Source organism: Schistocerca americana, chromosome 8 (assembly GCF_021461395.2).
Source record: "Schistocerca americana isolate TAMUIC-IGC-003095 chromosome 8, iqSchAmer2.1, whole genome shotgun sequence".
Lineage (NCBI taxonomy): Eukaryota > Metazoa > Arthropoda > Insecta > Orthoptera > Acrididae > Schistocerca > Schistocerca americana.
The window spans coordinates 488297777-488317744 of NC_060126.1; the positions used below are offsets into that span (position 1 = coordinate 488297777).

The 19968-nt window shown below is 45.3% G+C and overlaps 1 protein-coding gene and 1 pseudogene across 2 annotated transcripts in view; one reads left to right on the forward strand and one right to left on the reverse strand.

Moving 5' to 3' along the window:
• The window catches only part of LOC124545983 (translation initiation factor IF-2-like), a 132393-nt gene extending 112855 nt beyond the window's left edge, over positions 1-19538 (reverse strand). The window contains exon 1 of one of the 2 annotated variants that reach the window (XM_047124948.1): positions 19289-19457. In XM_047124948.1, the coding sequence (XP_046980904.1) occupies positions 19289-19300 (12 nt within the window). In that variant the 5' untranslated portion in view covers positions 19301-19457. Of the gene's footprint in view, positions 1-19288 lie in introns of both variants that reach the window. The other variant, XM_047124947.1, reaches the window with a different exon arrangement.
• Positions 9791-9908, forward strand: LOC124546285 (annotated as a pseudogene).
• Positions 19539-19968: the final 430 nt, after the last annotated feature.

Here is a 19968-nt window from a genome sequence, read left to right on the forward strand (position 1 = left end):
TTTCCAATCTTTCCCTGTCAAGTGCGGTCACTCTCTGCAACATCTCACTGTCACTCAGCTTTGGCTACAGAAATATGTGAGTTATCACGAATGGCTATATCGTTGTAATCCATTCTTTATAACTCCCTAGACACAGTCATTGTGCTAGCTGGACTGATCGTAGCATTTCGGAAACTCGTGAATGAATGCTTTCGCGGGTTCACGCTATTTCTTTCATTCACCCTCCGCTATGCTGCACAGACTCTGGCCATCAGTACAAGACGTTTGTCTGTTCTGGGTTAAGCTGTGGTTGATCCTTCGCGTTTCTACTCCACAGTCACATCACCAGAAATCGACATAGGCAGCTTTAGATTGGCTGAAATGTCCCTGATGGATTTGATACTCGAGTGACATCCAATTACTTGTCCACTTTTGAACATACTGAGCTCTAATGACCGACCCACTCTGCCCCTACTGCTTCTAGAATGACGTGCTTCGTTTTATACTGGCTTGTTCACCTCAAATGACATCTACTGGTCAATTCCCGTTAAACTGAGGTGTATGGTATCAGACAGTGTACGTTAGTACTATATTTGACGATCACAAAAAATCTATTTTACACAGAAGTGCCAAAGAAAATGGTATAGCCACGCGTATTCAAACACAGAGATGTATATACGGGCAGAATATGGGGCTGCGTAGTTGTTAGATCGCTTAAGGCTGCTACAATGGCAGGTTATCAAGAGTTACGTGAGTTTCAACGTGGTGTTACAGTCGCCGTACAAGCGATGGGACACAGCATCTCTGCGGTAGCGATGAAGGGGGGATTTTTCCGTGCGACCATTTTCCGAGTGTACCGTGAGTAACAGGAATCCGGTAAAACATCAAATCTACGACATCGGTGCGACCGGAAAAAACATCCTGCAAGAACGGGACCAACGACGCTGAAGAGAATCGTTCAAAGTGACAGAAGGGCAACCGTTCCGCAAATTGCTGCAGATTTCAATGTTGAGCCATCAAGAAACGTCAGGGTGCGAACCATTCAACGAAACATCATCGATATAGACTTTCGGAGCCGAAGGGTGACTCGTGCACCTTTGATTACTCACTGCACAAAGCTTTACGCTTCGCCTGGGCCCGTCAACATCGATATTGGATTGTTGATCACTGAAAACATGTTGCCTGGTCGGAGGAGTCTCGCTTCAAATTGTATCGTGCGGATGGACGTGTACGAATATGGAGACAACCTCATGAGTCCATGGACACTGCATGTCAGCAGGGGACTGTTGAAGCTGGTGGAGGCTCTGTAATGGTGTGGGGCGTGTGCAGTTGCAGTGATATGGGACTCCTGATACGGGTAGATACGACTTGACACGTGACAGGTACATAATCATGCTGTCTAACCAGCCGCCTCCATTCATGTCCATTGCGCATTCCGATAGACTTGGGCAATTCCAGCAGGACAATGCGACACCGCACAAGTCCAGAATGGCTCCAGGAACACACTTCTGAGTTTAAGTACTTCCGCTGGCCACCAAACTCCCCATGTTTTCAAAGTGCTGTTCAGAAGAGGGCTCCACCCCCCCACCCCCACCCCCTCCATACTATTACGGATTTATGGTCAGCCCTGCAGGGTTCATGGTGTCAGTTCCCTCCAGCACTACTTCAGACATTAGTCTAGTCCATGCCGCGTCGTGTTGCGGTACTTCTGCGTGCTCGCGGGGGGCCTACACGATGTTACGTACATGTACCAGTATCTTTGGCTCTTCACTGTATTACGTGTAGAGTCCATAGGAACCGTTATGCGAGTTACCCACAATTTAAGAGACGGAATTCTTCATTAGGTACATGATAACGAGTAAAAGATACGTAGCAGTCGCCAATTCTAGGAGATAATGGTATATATATAGGGAATAGCCAAAGGATATTTCAAAATGCTTCGGCCGCGCGGGGTAGCCGTGCGGTCTTGGCACCTAGTCACGGTTCGTGAGGCTGCCCCCGTCGGAGGTTCGAGTCCTGCCTCGGGCATGGGTGTGTGTGTGTGTGTTGTCCTTAACGTAAGTTAGTTTAACTAAGGTTAAGTAGTTTGTAAGCCTAGGGTCCCATAGTACCTTGCCACAAATTTCCAAAAAAAGATTCGCTCTGTTTCATATGAGTTTATCTTCTGTATGAATGAAGATACAGACTTGCGATAACTTTTAGCTTATGAATCGATGACATAGTTTCACCTTCGTGTTAGATATATGTTCCCGGTTCATGTGCTGCCGCTAGAGGCTCCGTTTCCTGCTATTTCGCTTGCTCCCTAGTTCATTACCCATGTGTCGAGTCGAGATAACCGTAAGACAACTAGCAGTGACATTTTGCGTTCTCTATTTCTGCAGGTGGCATTCAGTTACGATTACGCGGAGTCCAGTGTATAGACACAGTACCTGATATAGTTCAAGGCGTTCGAGAATGGCACCAGGAGTTTCAAGACACTGGTTGGGAAACTGTTTTTGTCGCACTGATGTCACCGTACTGACTGGATGCATCCCGGGTACTGAAAGTGAGCCAGCAGCAATATGAAGACGCCTACTGGCAACAGTGTGAACCGGCTACTTACATGTTACGCCTAAGTAAGGTGCAAATGGTTCAAATGGCTCTGAGCACTATGGGACTCAACATCTTAGGTCATAAGTCCCCTAGAACTTAGAACTCCTTAAACCTAACTAACCTAAGGACATCACATACACCCATGCCCGAGGCAGGATTCGAACCTGCGACTGTAGCAGTCCCGCGGTTCCGGACTGCAGCGCCAGAACCGCACGGCCACAGCGGCCGGCGCCTAAGTAAGGGTTTAATTTCGCTGCAGAAGCTAAAATTCAGCCCAACTTTAAAACTTCATCCATGTGGAAGATACTGAAGGTTTCAGAAAACATCGTTCTTATGCAACGCAGCTAGCTCTTTATTCGCACGAAGTAATGGCCGCTATCGACAGGGAATCTCAAGTTGATTCCGTATTTCTAGATTTCCGGAAAGCTTTTGACACCGTCCCTCACAAGCGACTTCTAATCAAGCTGCGGGCCTATGGGGTATCGTATCAGTCGTGCGACTGTATTCGTGATTTCCTGTCAGGAAGGTCGCATTTCGTTGTAATAGACGGCAAATCATCGAGTAAAACTGAAGTGATATCAGGTGTTCCCCAGCGAAGCGTCCTGGGACCTCTGCTGTTCCTGATCTATATAAATGACCTGGGTGACAATCTGAGCAGCTCTCTTAGGTTGTTCGCAGATGATACTGTAATTTACCGTCTAGTAAGGTCATCCGAAAACCAGTATCAATTGTAAAGCGATTTAGAAAAGATTGTTGTATGGTGTGGCAGGTGGCAGTTGACGCTAAATAACGAAAAGTGTGAGGTGATCCACATGAGTTCCAAAACAAGTCCGTTGGAATTCGATTACTCGATAAATAGTACAATTCTCAAGGCTGTCAATTCAACTAAGTACCTGGGCGTAAAAATTACGAACAACTTCAGTTGGAAAGACCACATAGCTAATATTGTGGGGAAGGCGAGCGAAAGGTTGCGTTTCATTGGCAGGACACTTAGAAGATGCAACACGTCCACTAAAGAGACAGCTTACACTACACTCGTTCGTCCTCTGTTAGAATACTGCTGCGCGGTGTGGGATCCTTACCACGTGGGATTGACGGAGGACATCGAAAGGGGGCAAAAAAAGGGCAGCTCGTTTTGTATTATCACGTAATAGGGGAGAGAGTGTGGCAGATATGATACGCGAGTTGGGATGGAAGTCATTAAAGCAAAGACGTTTCTCGTCGCGACGAAATCTACACTGCTGGCCACCGCAAATGCAACACCCTGAAGGAAGCATCCGAATCAAGTGAAATTTACACCATGGGTTTGCAGCGATGAGATATGCAACTGATTAGAATTTCAGCGCAGACGCACATCACGCGCGCCTGTGGCGCCACCTCATAGCGCCATTTAATGACGATTTCGACGAGTGTACGTTCGGCACGTGTGTTTACCTTGTGGTTGTTTCACAAGACGATCAGTTATGCCTCGTAGACAACAGCGAACATCGTTTGATCTAGTATCCGAGTTCAACAGAGGAAAGATAGTGGCTTGCCGAGATTGTGGATTATCATACAGAAAAATCGCTAGTCGTGTTGGACGAAACCAAACAACTGTAATGCGGATATGTGACCGTTGGATGCAGGAGGGTACGACGGACCGACGTGGTCGAGCGCATTCACCTCGGTGCACCACTGCACGTGCTGATAGGCAAATTGTGCGCATGGCTGTGACGGATCGCTCAGTGACATCCCGAACCATAGCACAGCACATTGCGTCTGTAACGCATCCATCCAGTGTCTGCGCGTACCATTCGACGCCGTTTACAGCAGAGTGGTCTGTCTGCAAGACGTCCATTGCTTCGTCTACCATTGACGCAGAACCACAGACGTCTCCGTCGCCAATGGTGTGATGACAGATGGATGTGGACGGCAGAATGGAATGACGTTGTCTTTACTGACGAGGCACACTTCTGTCTGCAGCACCACGATGGTCGGATTCGAGTGTGGAGACACCGTGGAGAGAGGATGCTGGACAGCTGCATTATGCACCGCCACACTGGTCTTGCACCGGGTATTATGGTATGGGGCGGTATTGGATATTACTCTCGCACGCCTCTAGTACGCATTGCCGGTACTTTAAATAGCCGGCGCTACATATCCGAGATGCTGGAGCCAGTTGTCCTTCCTTACATTCAGAGCTCGGCCACAGCCATATTTCAACAGGATAATGCGCGACCACACGTGGCACGCATTGTCCAAAGGTTCTTCGTCAATAACCAGATTGAAGTGCTTCCCTGTCCGGCTCGCTCTCCGGATCTTTCGCCGATAGAAAACATGTGGTCCATGGTTGCTCAACGAGTGACCCAGATTACATCCCCAGCTGCCACACCACATGATCTTTGGCAACGTGTGGAAGCTGCTTGGGCTGCTGTACCCCAGGAACACATCCAACGTCTCTTTGACTCAATGCCGAGACGTGTGGCAGCGGTGATCTCCAACAATGGCGTCTACTCTGGCTTCTGATTCTGGCAGGAACCACATGTCACAGACGTCTGTAAACGTAATCATTTGATACTTGGTCAACATGTTATCTACAAAATAAATTTTGCCGTGCTACCTCCTGTCTTTCTTGGTGTTGCATTTACGGTGCCCAGCAGTGTATTTACGAAATTTCAGTCACCAAATTTCTCTTCCGAATGCATAAATATTTTGTTGAGCCCAACCTATATAGGTAGGAATGATCACCAAAATAAAATAAGACAAATCAGAGCTCGAACAGAAAGGTTTAGGTGTTCGTTTTTCCCGCGCGCTGTTCGGGAGTGGAATGGTAGGGAGATAGTATGACTGTGGTTCGATGAACCCTCTGCCAAGCACTTAAATGTGAATTGCAGAGTAATCATGTAGATCTAGATGATTGCTTTTCCAACGCGCTGTATAGTCAGTGTCTCGTGAAAAATTCTGTGGGCGATACGTTTGCAGCAGCAGAGGCAGCCAGGGTAAGAACCTCCTAGGGCTCTCAGCCAACACGTAACGTCCGACATCACACTCAAGGAAGCCGGGTGAAGGGTGGCCCAGCAATCCGAGTTGCGTAAACGCGTGCAGCCGTGCGTGCGGACCGTCTGCAGACTGACGAACGGGGGCCAACTCGAGACGCACGGCGCGGTTGCCCAACCCGGCAGCGGCGGAGCCAAAACATAGCAGCATGCCCACGGAGGACAGTTGCCACACTCCGCTACGGCTCATCCGCCCCCATAGCGGCAAATGCCATATGCGGCGTCCTGTGACGACAAAACTTAGCAGGGCTACTCGGAAAGTAAGAAACGATCGGTCGGGAAAAGGGAACACCAATGAAAATCTAAACTGTTTTATTTGCAACAGTTAGCTACACCTCCCTGATACTTCTCTGTATAGTTGCCGCTCCGACTTAGACATTGATCGTAGCGTTGTACCAACTTTTCAGTACCCTCGTCATAGAAGGCAGCCTCCTGTGATTTCCGACAATTATCTACGCTGGACTGTATCTCGTTGTCTGTCCCAAATTATTATCTTCATAGACAGCGGTTAATTTCAAAAGAGATGAACTCTGAAGGAGCCAAGTCGGGGCTTTATGGTGGGTCATCGAACACTTGGCATCTAAAACGCTGTAGGACGTTCTTTATTGCCTCTGCAGTGTGCGGCCGAGAGTTATCAATAGGAAGGAACGCATGGCACATATGTTATGTGGGATTGCATGAAATCAGGTGAAATCTCTTACCACCATACATACTTGGTGGGGTACATTACTTCCTAAGCATCTTTACGCGCTCACTGTGGTCTCAGAACTAAGGAGAGCGACGTGACGCCATTTATCGGCATACTAGAGACTGACCAACACATCTGTGTGGAGTCTCATCATTTGCGGTGGGTACTACTTACCCACTCCCCGATGTTATTCAATCTGTATATTGAGCAAGCAGTGAAGGAAATAAAATAAACGTTCGGAGTAGGTATTAAAATCCATGGACAAGAAATAAAAACTTTGAGGTTCGCCGATGACATTGTAATTCTGTCAGAGACTGCAAAGGACTTGGAAGAGCAGTTGAACGGAATGGACAGTGTCTTGAAAGAAAGTGAAACGTGGACGATAAATAGTTTGGACAAGAAGAGAATAGAAGTTTTCGAAATGTGGTGCTACAAAAGAACACTGAAGATTAGATGGGTAGATCACGTAACTAATGAGGAGGTATTGAATAGAATTGGGGAGAAGAGGGGTTTGTGGCACAACTTGACAAGAAGAAGGGACTGGTTGGTAAGACATGTTCTGAGACATCAAGGGATCACAAATTGAGCATTGTAGGGCAGCATGGAGGGTAAAAATCGTAGAGGGAGACCAAGAGATGAATACACTAAACAGATTCAGAAGGATGTAGGCTGCAGTACGCACTGGGAGATGAAGAAGCTTGTACAGGATAGAGTAGCATGGAGAGCTGCATCAAACCAGTCTCAGGACTGAAGACCACAACAACAACAAACTACTTACCACTTGCAGTTCACGTCCTCATGTAAGTCTATACATGCAAATGACCTTACAGTGTGTGGCGGAGGTTACTTGTGGTACCACTGTTTCTTCCCTCATTCCGTGTTCCACTGGCGAATGGTGTCGATAAATCTCCCTAGGAACTGTAATTTCTGTGATTTTTTTCGTCGTTTTCATTTCGCAAGATCAGTGCGGGAGAAAGTAATATGTCGCCCGCCCGACTCTTCTTTCGACAGCGAACCTCTCCGTGACGCAGAACACCTCCCTTGTAGCGTCTGTCAGTAGAATCTCTCCGTAACGCCCTCGCGCTTACTTAACGATGCCCTGACAAAATGTATCGCTCTTTTTCGAATCTGCTCTATATCTTCCATTAAGGCTACCTAGCTTGTATCTCTGCCTAATGAGCAATATTCAGCAATCTGTTGTACATATATTTTTAAGCCTCTTCTTTTGAGGATGAAATACATTTTCTTAAGATTCTTCCAGTGAATCTAGTAATGGTTCTTTATTTACGTGACCATTACGTCACTCCAACTCCAGTTCTCGATACCAGTAATGTCGTACTACTTTTCTGTGTAATAACAGACATATTTTTGTTACAATATTCACATTTGGTTTTATTAATGTATAGGTACTCCGATGTATCGATATATTACAGTGATATGGTTCTTGTTGGTATTCACTTCTGTGAGACTGTCATAATCTTTGATTTACTTGTAACCGTTTTGGCGCGAATGCGCGCAGAGCAGTCTTTGTTTCACTTTGCAGAAGTTGTTATTTCGCTTTGTAAAAGAACACTTAAGTCTTGTGTTTGGTTAAAGTGGAAATTAAATATATGAAGATTGATACAAAACTGTTTTGTTGATGATGTGACAATTAAGAAGAAGTATATGTGAATTTAAAAGAAGTTTAGTAAAAATGTGGATCGTGAATACCAAGTGAAAAACTATTTCTACTATACCATTGTTCTGTTCTGGAATTGTTTGATCATTAAGAATTTCCTGAAAAACACATTTTTTAGGTCTTCAAATCTTGCTAAAATACAGATCTGGACCTTCTAGCAGTCAGTGGAATCACCCTAGAATCAGCAAGATGAGCCATAACAACTTCGACGAATTCTACGTGGGAACCCATTCAAGATAAGTGCCACAATTAATGACTTTTTTACAGTGACTTCATTATTTACATTATGACGATACCATCCACAGTCAATAACTTTGTTGTTGCCCGATAAAGCGAACGTAAGCTGCGTGAGCAACAGTATTAATCTAATTTCTATCCTACTTTGCAAATGGTGGTATTATTAGAATCTCAACCCAACATGTTCTTTTCTTACACCTGTTTTTATGTGTTCATTGCACTTAACGTCTCTTCGGACGGTTATTCCCAGATATTTAGTGATTCTTACTATTCCTAGTGATTTATCGCCACTAGCGTAGTCGAACAGTAATGTTTCTCGTCGCTCGTTTATTCGTGTTCAGCAGCATCTGGCGAAATACCTCGTGAATCATGTTTCTTACAGTCATTGTTCTTTCGACTGTTTTGGTGCTAATCTCCAACTTGTGCTGTTGTGTGTATAGTCATCTACAATTTGTTTTGTTTAGTTTAATCTTGGCCTGTCTTTAATATTTTTTCCCCTCTACTTCTCATTCCAAGACCAAGTTAATTATTTCTGGATGCTGTATAAGATGACACATTAAGCTGTCCCTTCTTGTGGTAAGGATCTTCCAAACGCTTCTAACCTCAGCTGTCCCTTACAGTTCTTCCTCGTTTCGTAATTTATCTGTCCCATTGATTTGTAACAATTCTAAACAATAATACATTTCAAATGCTTCCGTTTCTTCTTCAGGTTTACGAAGGACGACCTTTGACCTTCATACAACGCTTTGCTCCAGATGCACAATTTCAGGAAATTATTAATCATTTCCGTCCTGATATCGGATATAAATAGAGCCCTTTTATTGAAAAAAAAAACGTCCTTCGGCCGGGCCAATCTATATCTGATAGGTACGTTGTTGTTTCGGCCTCCCCGCCTCGCCTTACTTCCTGGGTGGGAGATATATTTCACTTTTTCCACTGTTGTGCAGTTCCATTTTTTGATATTAAGCAACCTGTCCTGAAACTGAACAAGCTCTATGCTGTGTTCCTCTGACTTGCTTGCTTGTATGGTTCTCCAAAAGGAACTCCAGATCACGTAAATTTGAGTGCCATGTATATATCCACTTGCACCCTGTAGGATCACAGGCAAGTAGAAACGAAGTTGAAACAGAGTTAAAGATAAATGGACCATTCTCCAAATCACAGCAGGTACAGTGTTCGAGACATCTCTACATGGCTTTGCAAAAGATCGATATTAAATACTGTACATTTAAAGGCAATTAGAGAAGGTCCTATGGCTGCTTCTAATACTGCAGTGTTTGTCAGTGATTAATCAGTGGAGGGGCACGAATTACATGACCGTCGACAGGCAGCACTTAGCCGCCAGTGATGTCGTGGTATGATTTTGCGCCAAGAGTGTCTATTTCCATTGATTCTATAATGATAATTGCACTGGATGCTGGAAATATGTTGTGCTAACAGTTGAAATTGTTGTTATATGTTGGTTTAGATCGTGTAGGATAACAGAATGAAGTGATGCTAACTTGCAGCAAAGACTCTCCCTAATAGCGATGGAAATCAGTCCTTTGCAGAACAAATTAAAGGATGTTTCATAAAGATGTCGGCAACGACCTTGCCGCAGTGGCTACACCGGTTCCCGTGAGATCACCGAAGTTAAGCGCTGTCGGGCGTGGTCGGCACTTGGATGGGTGACCATCCAGGCCGCCATGCGCTGTTGCCATTTTTCGGGGTGCACTCAGCCTCGCGATGCCAACTGAGGAGCTACTCGACCGAATAGTAGCGGCTTCGGTCAAGAATACCATCATAACGACCGGGAGAGCGATGTGCTGACCCCACGCCCCTCCTATCTGCATCCTCCTCTGAGGATGACATGGCAGTCGGATGGTCCCAATGGGCCACTTGTGACCTGTAGACGGAGTGTTTTTTTCCATAAAGATGTACGATATTGTTAAATAAAAGAATGTCAGATCTTTCAACAGTGGAGAAAGCTTCCATCAAGCTTTTTCTCGTGTATAGCTTTGCTGGGACAGAGGTGTAGTGGGAGAAGTACAGTAACTCAATATGATAAATTTGTGGGAAGCTATGCTTACCGAATTCCCGAATGACTCATTCGGAATTCGCCTGTGCTACTGACCGGGAAACTCAAATCAAGTTGGCTGGGAAAAGAATTGTAAAGGATTTGTCCACAATACGAAACCGCAGTTTACCACAGGGACAACTGGTCTGTAGATTCAATGATTGTCATCTCAAGTAGTTGACTACCCACCAAAATTATTTTATCTGCGGGGGTCAGTGGGCTCTTGTCGAATGGCTCAAACCTATGTTCAGTAAATTAATCACAGCGTAGCTACATTTAAGATGCAACTGACTCACTGTAAAATGTAAATTTTCATGGCCGGAAATGTCACAATTAAGAAAATGTTTTTGCCGGCCGGTGTGGCCGAGCGGTTCTAGGCGCTTCAGTCCGCAACCGCGCAACTGCTACAATCGCAGGTTCGAATCCTGCCTCGGGCATGGATGTGTGTGATGTCCTTAGCTTAGTCAGGTTTAAGTAGTTCTAAGTTATAGTCGAATTAAGTCGGGTGATGCTGAGGGAATTAGATTAGGAAATGAGACACTTAAAGTAGTAAAGGAGTTTTGCTATTTGGGGAGCAAAATAACTGATGATGGTCGAAGTAGAGAGGATATAAAATGTAGACTGGCAATGGCAAGGAAAGCGTTTCTGAAGAAGAAAAATTTGTTAACATCGAGTATAAATTTAAGTGTCAGGAAGTCATTTCTGAAAGCAGTGTAGCCATGTATGGAAGTGAAACATGGACGATAAATAGTTTGGACAAGAAGAGAATAGAAGCATTCGAAATGTGGTGCTACAGAAGAATGCTGAAGATTAGATGGGTAGATCACATAACTAATGAGGAAGTATTGAATAGGATTGGGGAGAAGAGAAGTTTGTGGCACAACTTGACCAGAAGACGGGATCGGTTGGTAGGACATGTTCTGAGGCATCAAGGGATCACCAATTTAGTATTGGAGGGCAGCGTGGAGGGTAAAAATCGTAGAGGGAGACCAAGAGATGAATACACTAAGCAGATTCAGAATGATGTAGATTGCAATAGGTACTGGGAGATGAAGAAGCTTGCACAGGATAGAGTAGCATGGAGAGCTGCATCAAACCAGTCTCAGGACTGAAGACCACAACAACAACAAGTTCTAGGGGACTGATGACCTCAGATGTTATGTCCATAGTGCTCAGAGCCATTTGAACCATTTGAAATAAAATGTTTTGGGCTGTTATGCTGTGGTCGAATAAATTTCGCATTAAAACCCGACCTTTCGTTTCCAGCTGCGGAGGACATTTTCAAGGGGGATCGTAGTTTTGTTGATTGTCCGATTCACACCTTGTTTCGCTACTGACTACAGCAAAATTCCGCTTCGAGCTTATGTGCAGTGGCGCGACGTCACATATTTTGAATACGCGAGCGCAATCGGACGTTGTCGACTGTTGTCGTCCACTGTTGCTATTGTCCCATGGTAGAAAACTGGTACACATCTTCTTCAGCACCAGAATGCCATTGTCATTCTATTTCACGCGCTCCTCCATCCTACGGAAAGTGCTGGTTTTTTTTTGCAATCTCTTACCCTGAGCGGCTATACAGAGATTCCAAGAAGATCGCAAAACACCCCAGGAATTTCAGTAGGTTCAGATGGCTCTAAGCACTATGGGACTTAACATCTGAGGTCAGCAGTCCCCTAGACTTAGAACTATTTAAAACTAACTAACCTAAGAACATCACACATATCCATACCCGAGGCAGGATTGGAACCTGCGACCGCAGCAGCAGCGCGGTTCCGGACTGAAGCGTCTAGAACCGCTCGGCCACAGCGGCCGGCAATTTCAGTAGGAGGCAGGAGAGCGTGAAATTGAATGACATTTGGCTTCCGGTGCTGAAGAAGATGTGTACCAGTTTTCCACTATGGGATAATAGCAATAGCGGACGACGGCAATCGACAACGACCAACCTCGTGTATTCAAAACATCTGACGTCACGCCACTGTGCGGAAGTTGGCGGAAGCGGAATTTTACTGTAGTCAGTAGCAAGCCAGGGTATGAATGGGACATTCAATAAAGCTACGATCCCCCTTGAAAATGTCTTCCGCAGTTGTTACGAATAGTCAGGTTTTAATCTGGAATCCATTCGACCACGGCGTAATAGCCCGTAACATTTCATTAATTGTAACTGACTCATTGATGCTTACTTCACGTGACGCAGTTACATTCTTGAGTAGCCGCTCATTGGCTGACTTATTTTACATGTGATGTAACGTCTTTGAATTGAGCTTGAAATGACTGTGATGGAGTGAACCACGTCTGATGCTGACAGTAATGATCGAATAGAGTAGTTCCTAGGGTTAATAGAAAACGCTAGTCTGACGGACGAATAAAATAAACGTATTGTGTTATCACATTAAGTGATTATCGCTTGAGGCTCCAAATAGCTCGTTCGGTAATGAGCCACTGACGACCTTTTTGGGCTTCGCTTAACACGTCAAATGCAAAGGTGTACAGTGAGTCTGCGTTCAATGTGCACATGATTAGCATAATATCATTTTGGTGTTATTATGTTCTTTCAGTTACAGGATTTGACTGGTACATCACTTGCAAGGTCTGAAACCACCTTGTTGAGGGATAAGTTTCAGATCGATACAGTCTACCATGCAATATAAAATGATGATCACATCCTCTCTTTGACACTACGTGCGAGATTGGACGACTCAGATCTCGTAAAAGATACTTAAGTACGGCCATTGAAGAACCAACACATGACAATCCAACACATAGGTAGTGCCTGGCGACAGCGCAACAAACTGGAAGACATAGAGGACCCTGAACTGCATGAGAACAGGGGTGGCCCCAGTGGAAACAAACATGATCGGGTGGAGTCAGGGTAACGTGAAAGACGACAAGTGCGACTGTGGTGCTGTGCAAGATATATAACACCTCCTGGCCTGTCAAAACTGTCCCTACATATGCAACCTCGACGATATATCGCTGGACGAGGAAGAAGCCCTGGTCGTAGCCCAATGCTGGGCTGAAAGACTATGATTGATTTCTGGACACGAAAAGGTAAAGAATCGTTACTATCGATGAAACTGCGCACACAGCACACGAAAGAAACAAAAAATGGCTCTGAGCACTAAGGGACTTAACATCTTAGGTCATCAGTCCCCTATAACTTAGAACTACTTAAACCTAATTAACCTAAGGACATCACACACATCCATGCCCGAGGCAGGATTCGAACCTGCGACCGTAGCGGTCGCGCGGTTCCAGTCTGAAGCGCCTAGAACCGCTCGGCCACACCGGACGGCACGAAAGAAACCATATGGACCACAATGTCCTGTCCTCAAGGGAGGATGTATATCGACGCACCTTATTTCCTCAACTCAGATCCGCAATCAGCACGGCTGCCATTCAGATCCTCTTTCGTCCAAAACGCTTGCGCTTTTCGGCATTTCCCACAATCACTCAAGGTGAATACCGTCGTGCTCCAATCTGAAAGAGAAAGCCGACTTCATTCCCCTAGCCAAGATTGTACTCTGTCCCTAATGACCCTATCGTCAACGGGACTTTACACTCTAGTATTCCACAGTTCACCCGGATTAGTGGACTGAACATACTGGTATACACACACTGTGCATAAAGAACTCCACGCGAACCTCTCTTATCAGACCAAATCCACCAATGACGATGCATTTCTCCTATTCGACAGAGCTTTCTACGTCGTGAGAACTTCAGCGTCATCACTTTTTTTTACATTATGTAACTCTAATGAAGTGTTACAATGAATGCTGCTTGAGTCTCTTCGCGGATATCCATGGAAAATGATACTTCCCTGGGTTTGAATTTTAGCTATACAGCATAGCGTCGGAGGTTTTTTAGAAGCATCACCATTGTCATCATCACTAACAGAAGCAGAAATTCGACATGCACCGCTGTGTACCACACACCGTGCACTGTAAGGTGGCTTGCAGAGTACAGATTTACGCCAACTGATCAAAAGTATTGAGAGACCTATTAGTGGACATTAATATGGTGAGCCCTCCCTTCGGCCGTATTACGGCCTGAACTCTGCTGGGAGGTGTCTGTAAGTATCTGGAGGAATGGCAACACAGCCTTCATCAAGTCTAAACCATAGTAGGTTCTGACGTTGTACCTTAGAGTATGGAGGAAAGTCGACGTTGTAACTCACGCCAAAGGCATTCGATTGGGTTCTAGGGTATCTGGGAAGGCCAGTCCAATTCAAGAATATTGTTGTCCACAAACCTTGAGTCACAGATGTTCGTTTATGACAGGTTGAATTGTCATCCTGAGACAGTTGTCGCCTTCGAATTGTTCCTCTACTTAATGCAATAAAATGTGTTCATATCATTCCACATTTAGTGCTCGGTTCTTTTGCCTTAAGCTCAGTATGTGGTTCACATCTGACCGCTTAAAACACATCAGTACGTTAACAGAACCAGTTCTATGCTTCATTCTTGGCACTGTGCTTGATGGCAGCTAACGTTCTTCAGGCACACTTCAAATGCAAACAGATCCATCGGATTCTCACAGGCTATAGCGTGATCCGTGGCGCCAGACCACTCGTTTCCAGTCATCCACTGTCCAGTGGCGTCAGTCTTTACACGACCTCGAGCGTCACTTAGTACTAACTACAGAAATGTGTGGCTTGTGAGGAACTGTGCGACCATTGTACCTCTAAGGGTAGTCATATTGCTAGCAGGTCTGTAGCTAGGAGTTTGGGACTCACGAGTGATTCCTACCGCTGGTTTCATGCGATTTTTACAAACAACCTTCTGCTACATGCGACGGTCCACGTCCGTCAGTATATGAGGTCGGGTCTTGGTTTAGCTACGGTTGTACCTTCGCGTTTCCACGTCCCCGTCACATCACCAACAGTCGACTAGTGCGGATCTAGAAGGGTTGAAATATTCATGGTGTATTTGTTACCAGGTGACATCCACTGACTAGTCCACATTCGAAGGAAGTGAGCTTTCCTGTCCGAGCCGGCCGCAGTGGCCGAGCGGTTCAAGGCGCTACAGTCTGGAACCGCGCTGCTGCTGCGGTCGCAGGTTCAAATCCTGCCTCGAGCATGGATGTGTGTGATGTCCTTAGGTTAGTTAGGTTTAAGTAGTTCTAAGTTCTAGGGGACTGATGACCTCAGCAGTTAAGTCTCATAGTGCTCAGAGCCATTTGAACAATTCTTTTGTTTTTCTCCTGTCCGTCCCACCCTGCAGTTACTTCTTCTCTGCTGACGACAAAATTCTCTCCCACTCCTTTTATACTGTCGTATACGACTCTCCTAACATCTGATCATAAATTTCGTATTTCATAAGGGTGATCAGATACTGTAGATGTAGAAATGCCTGCTTTAGAATTTTCTATATATTACAGTCTTGTGCTGCACGCATTCACGTTGCACCAGCGTTTTTTCTTCTTAAGTCTTCTACTCACCTGCCATCAGGTTGTCGTCTCGTTATTTCTTTATACTTATGTCAATCTAGTACAGAACTTCATTGATGCGTCTAACGTACATATCCCGACCATCTCAGTTTCCTTCTCAATACGGTCACAGTCATGTCTGTCAGTGAAGCTCGTTCCCTTATACATAAACTTGTTTTCCAGATTCGCCTACTAATTATCAGCATGAGTCTTTCACTTACTCCTCGACGAAGCCTCAGTTTTTGAGATGACTTCGAATTGGCATCTGATGTTGCACTGTCATAAGTCAAAACTTGAAATACACACAGGTTGCAAGCTATTCTTTGTTTCGGAAACCATATTTAGGTATAAAAAGTACAGTAGGTCACTTTCATCCTTTAATTCTTTTCTGATGCACAGAATCGTTGTATTCAGTTATGCTAATTAAATGTTCAAATGTGAGTGAAATCTTGTGGGACTTAACTGCTAAGGTCATCAGTCCCTAAGCTTACACATTACTTAACCTAAATTATCCTAACGACGAACACACACACCCATGCCCGAGGGAGGACTCGAACCTCCGCCGGGACCATATACTAATTACAGAAACCAGTAATCTGGTTATATGACTTCGTTGTTAATCTGTACTTACTGCTGAAAACTTTATTTTACAAGATGCCGCTACACGGAAGTCGCAATTGCTGACAATTATGAAGATGATATCACCGTACTTATGAAGCGAGGCTTTTGGGTAACTATCTTAAATGTAGCTTCCCTGCAAGGATACTAATTCTCTGGGGACACAATAGTCAAGCCCACACAGTGGAAGCTTTAATGTCATTGAAAGAGAAACATTCCTGAACAGTATTTCTTTTCACGAAAGGCCCTGATTAAAAGAAGGCGAGCGGTCGGGAGCCAAACACAAACACTTTCTTTTAGGTGGTCTCAATCTTACCGACTGACCTGTCGAGAAACACATCAATGTTTTGCTTTGCCAGTAACTTCTTCCTAGGTTCCAAACTCCAAAGAGTTTCTCCAGTTTGTCTTAATGAACTCGGAGTCCGAGGAAGACGTTGACGCTTGAAAGCGAGATTCGAGATGTTCCTTGTTTGCTCATTCGGCGACATAACGGCCGGTGAAAAGAAAGTGTCCGGATTCACATAGTGAGAATATAGTTTCAATGAGCTTTTCCCTAATTCAACAAAACTCGTGAAGCCACAGTGTCAATAATTTGTGCATGTAGCAAAGATGAACGAAAGAGGGAGCAACGTCGTGTAGTTGGGATTAAAGAAGCCGGCTGGAGTGATCGGCGAAACGCTCGACATTTGAAAAGGAGAGATGCCACTATTCGATGTGCTGTCAGGGAAGGCTGAACCATGTCCGAACACAGCATCAAAAGGAAGCCGCCGACCTACAGAGACGACAGAGAGTGAAGACCGAGTATTCGTCAGAGAGGCAATCAGAGCCTCCGAAATTCATCATCATCGTCGATCCTACGTGCAGCTGGTGCTTTAGTGACCACAAGGGCCACTAATAGGCGGCTCAGAGAAAAAGGGCTGAACACACGGCTACCCTTGCGCCTACTACCATTGACCTCTGTACACCGGCAAGCGGGTTTACAGTGGTGTCGAGCACACTCAGCCTGGAATCTTATGGATTGGAGTAGACTTGTCTTCATTGACGAGTGCCAGTTCGAACTGAGTTCCGATGACCAGGGAAGACATGTCTGGAGGCGCCCCAGATAGCAGTGGGATAGCAGCCTAACTGTCGTTCACCATACGGGCCAACCAGAAATGGTAGTCTGCAGTATACTTTCATTTCATAGCAGCACCCATTTGGTTGTCATCCGCGGCAGCCTTACAGCAGAGAGGTACATCGACGATATTCTACGCCCCAGTTTGTTGCCCTTCGTGGCAGGCCACCTTGGGCTACATTTCAGCAAGATAATGCCCGCCTCCACACGGCGAGGGTCTCTAGCGTGTTTGCCAAACCTTACCCTGGCCAGCAAGGCCGCCGGATCTCTCCGTAATTGCGAACGTTTCGAGCATTATGGGCAAGGCCTACCAACCAGCTCGAGATTTTGACGATTTGATGTGCCAATTGGACAGAATTTGGCACGAAATGACTCTGGAGGACATCCAACAACTCTGTCAATCAGTGCCACGCCGAGTAACAGCTTGCATGAGATCCAGGGTTGTACCAATGCTTACTGACATCCTCAAGTTTGGAAGCTCTTTCTCACGAGTGAGTCACCCAATTTTCTCAATTGTAATCATTTGTTTGTCTGTACATGTACATCATATCTACCGATTTCCTTCCCATTCGTATAATTCCTTCGTGCTGCTTATTTTTCATTTTTATTTATCTATTGTCTATGAGTGTAGTTACTGTCCGTTACCCTGCAACTACAGAGACGTGAAGATATTTGTGATCAGGAAGGCAAGGTTATGGTTTTGTCGAGAGCTGTCATTAATGACAGACAAACCACTTAACTGGAAGTGGACAGGGGTAAGTATACTGAACCATAGTACGAACTACCTAGAATATTTTCACATTTGCGGTAAATTTCTTATCGTAGTGAGCATTACATTTAAAAAAGTCCCTCAGATTACCCACAAAAGAAATGGAAGCTAGCTTACTACGCTTGAAGAGAAGCTGGACAGATATATTTCCTGCGAAAAACATTAAATTTATTAAAAATGTGAATTGATGTCATGTGCTATTGTTTTAAAATTATATTTTTAAATAGGTTTAAAGCTCTCTAATCATTATAATTTCTAGTGCAAGATTTCAATTCTAAAGAGTGCAAAATATGTAATATTAGTACTTTTTGAAGACCGCGAAAGGAAAAGGTGTAATACTGTATATTCACGTGGTGACCAGGTTTTCCGACGATGGAAAAATGCTACGTATCCAATGAGATGCAAGTAGGTGTCCTTGTGTTGTAAAAGCCAGTTTACCACGTAACAACATTAATGTGCTGTATGTAGATAAGAGATTGTATATGGAAGTCTAAATACGTCTTTGGAATGTCAGAATATTGTCATTTCTGTAGTTGAGAAATTTTATGACAATTTATTCTAAGTGGGATTTTGAACCTGTATAAAAGTAACAAGGGACGTCAGTTTCCTTTATTTAGCTATAACTGGTATACAAAATATACATGTTTCAGTGAGCCAACTCATATTTCTCTATGACCATTTAATCAGCTGAATATGTACACAGAAGCCGTGATCAGCTGGTTTTGTGTGACGTATGGACAAATGAATACAGCTACACAAAGAAAACAATACATTGTAAACAACTGTGTTGGCAAAGGTGCAACTGCGGTTAATTTATTTAGCGACGGGCTTACCCACAAATTATAAATTAAAAGAAAAGGTTTCACAAGACTGATAGGTAATCAGTAAAATTATTACGCATCGGCTGAAAAGCAAAGAAGGGAATTCATCGCTCTTAGAGCGATTATGTTATATAATAAATTTCGTCAGAAATTCGTAACAAATTTTAAATATTTCTCTATCTGTGTGCCACACTACGGAGCTTTGGAGTTTTCTGTAGACACTTATATGGAAGAAACTCAGTGAGATATACTGACGATTAAGGAAGGGAGCCCTTACCTGTATCCCCATGGCAACGTGAACCCCCTACGGGAATGTGCTCCTTGACGTCCTTGGTCCTGCGGACAGCAGAGCTCGTGCGCTGCAGTGGTGTGCGAAGTCCTTGCTGGTCGGGAGATCCTGCTCGCAGACCGCACGCCAATATTGTGTCTAGCGCGACGGCTGGCCTAAAGCTTTTAAAACCCGTTCCTCGGTTCGCCGTTTCGTAAAACAAGAGTAACAAGGCGCCGCAGGGCAGTGGGTGCCGCGGAGGGTGGGAGGGGAAGGGAAGACTCGCCGCCGCCTCTCCGTCTCCTTCCCTCCCGGTTCGGCGCACCTCGCCCCGTCTTTCTCTTCACTGCCGTCCTCCTCCTCCTCTGCCAGCAGGTGCCGGTGGGCGCGCCCACCGCTCGCTCCCCACACCGGAGTCGTGGCTGCAGCGGGCCTCACACCAGAGGGGTGGGGGAGGGGGGAGCGTTGCCTTGACACCCGCTGTTGCCGGCAGCAAGCGGCGGTTATTCAACCCGGCGCTGACACAGGCGTTCGCCGCCAGCCGCTAAGGAGCTCACAGCTGCTACCGGCGGCCTTCCGCAACTCACGTGTGCAAAGGGGCTCAGCAGACGTGCCCTTAGCGCTAGGATTTCACCCGGAATAAGTGCCGCCCATTCACCCCCCTCCACGCCTGTCCATAGTGTAAGGCC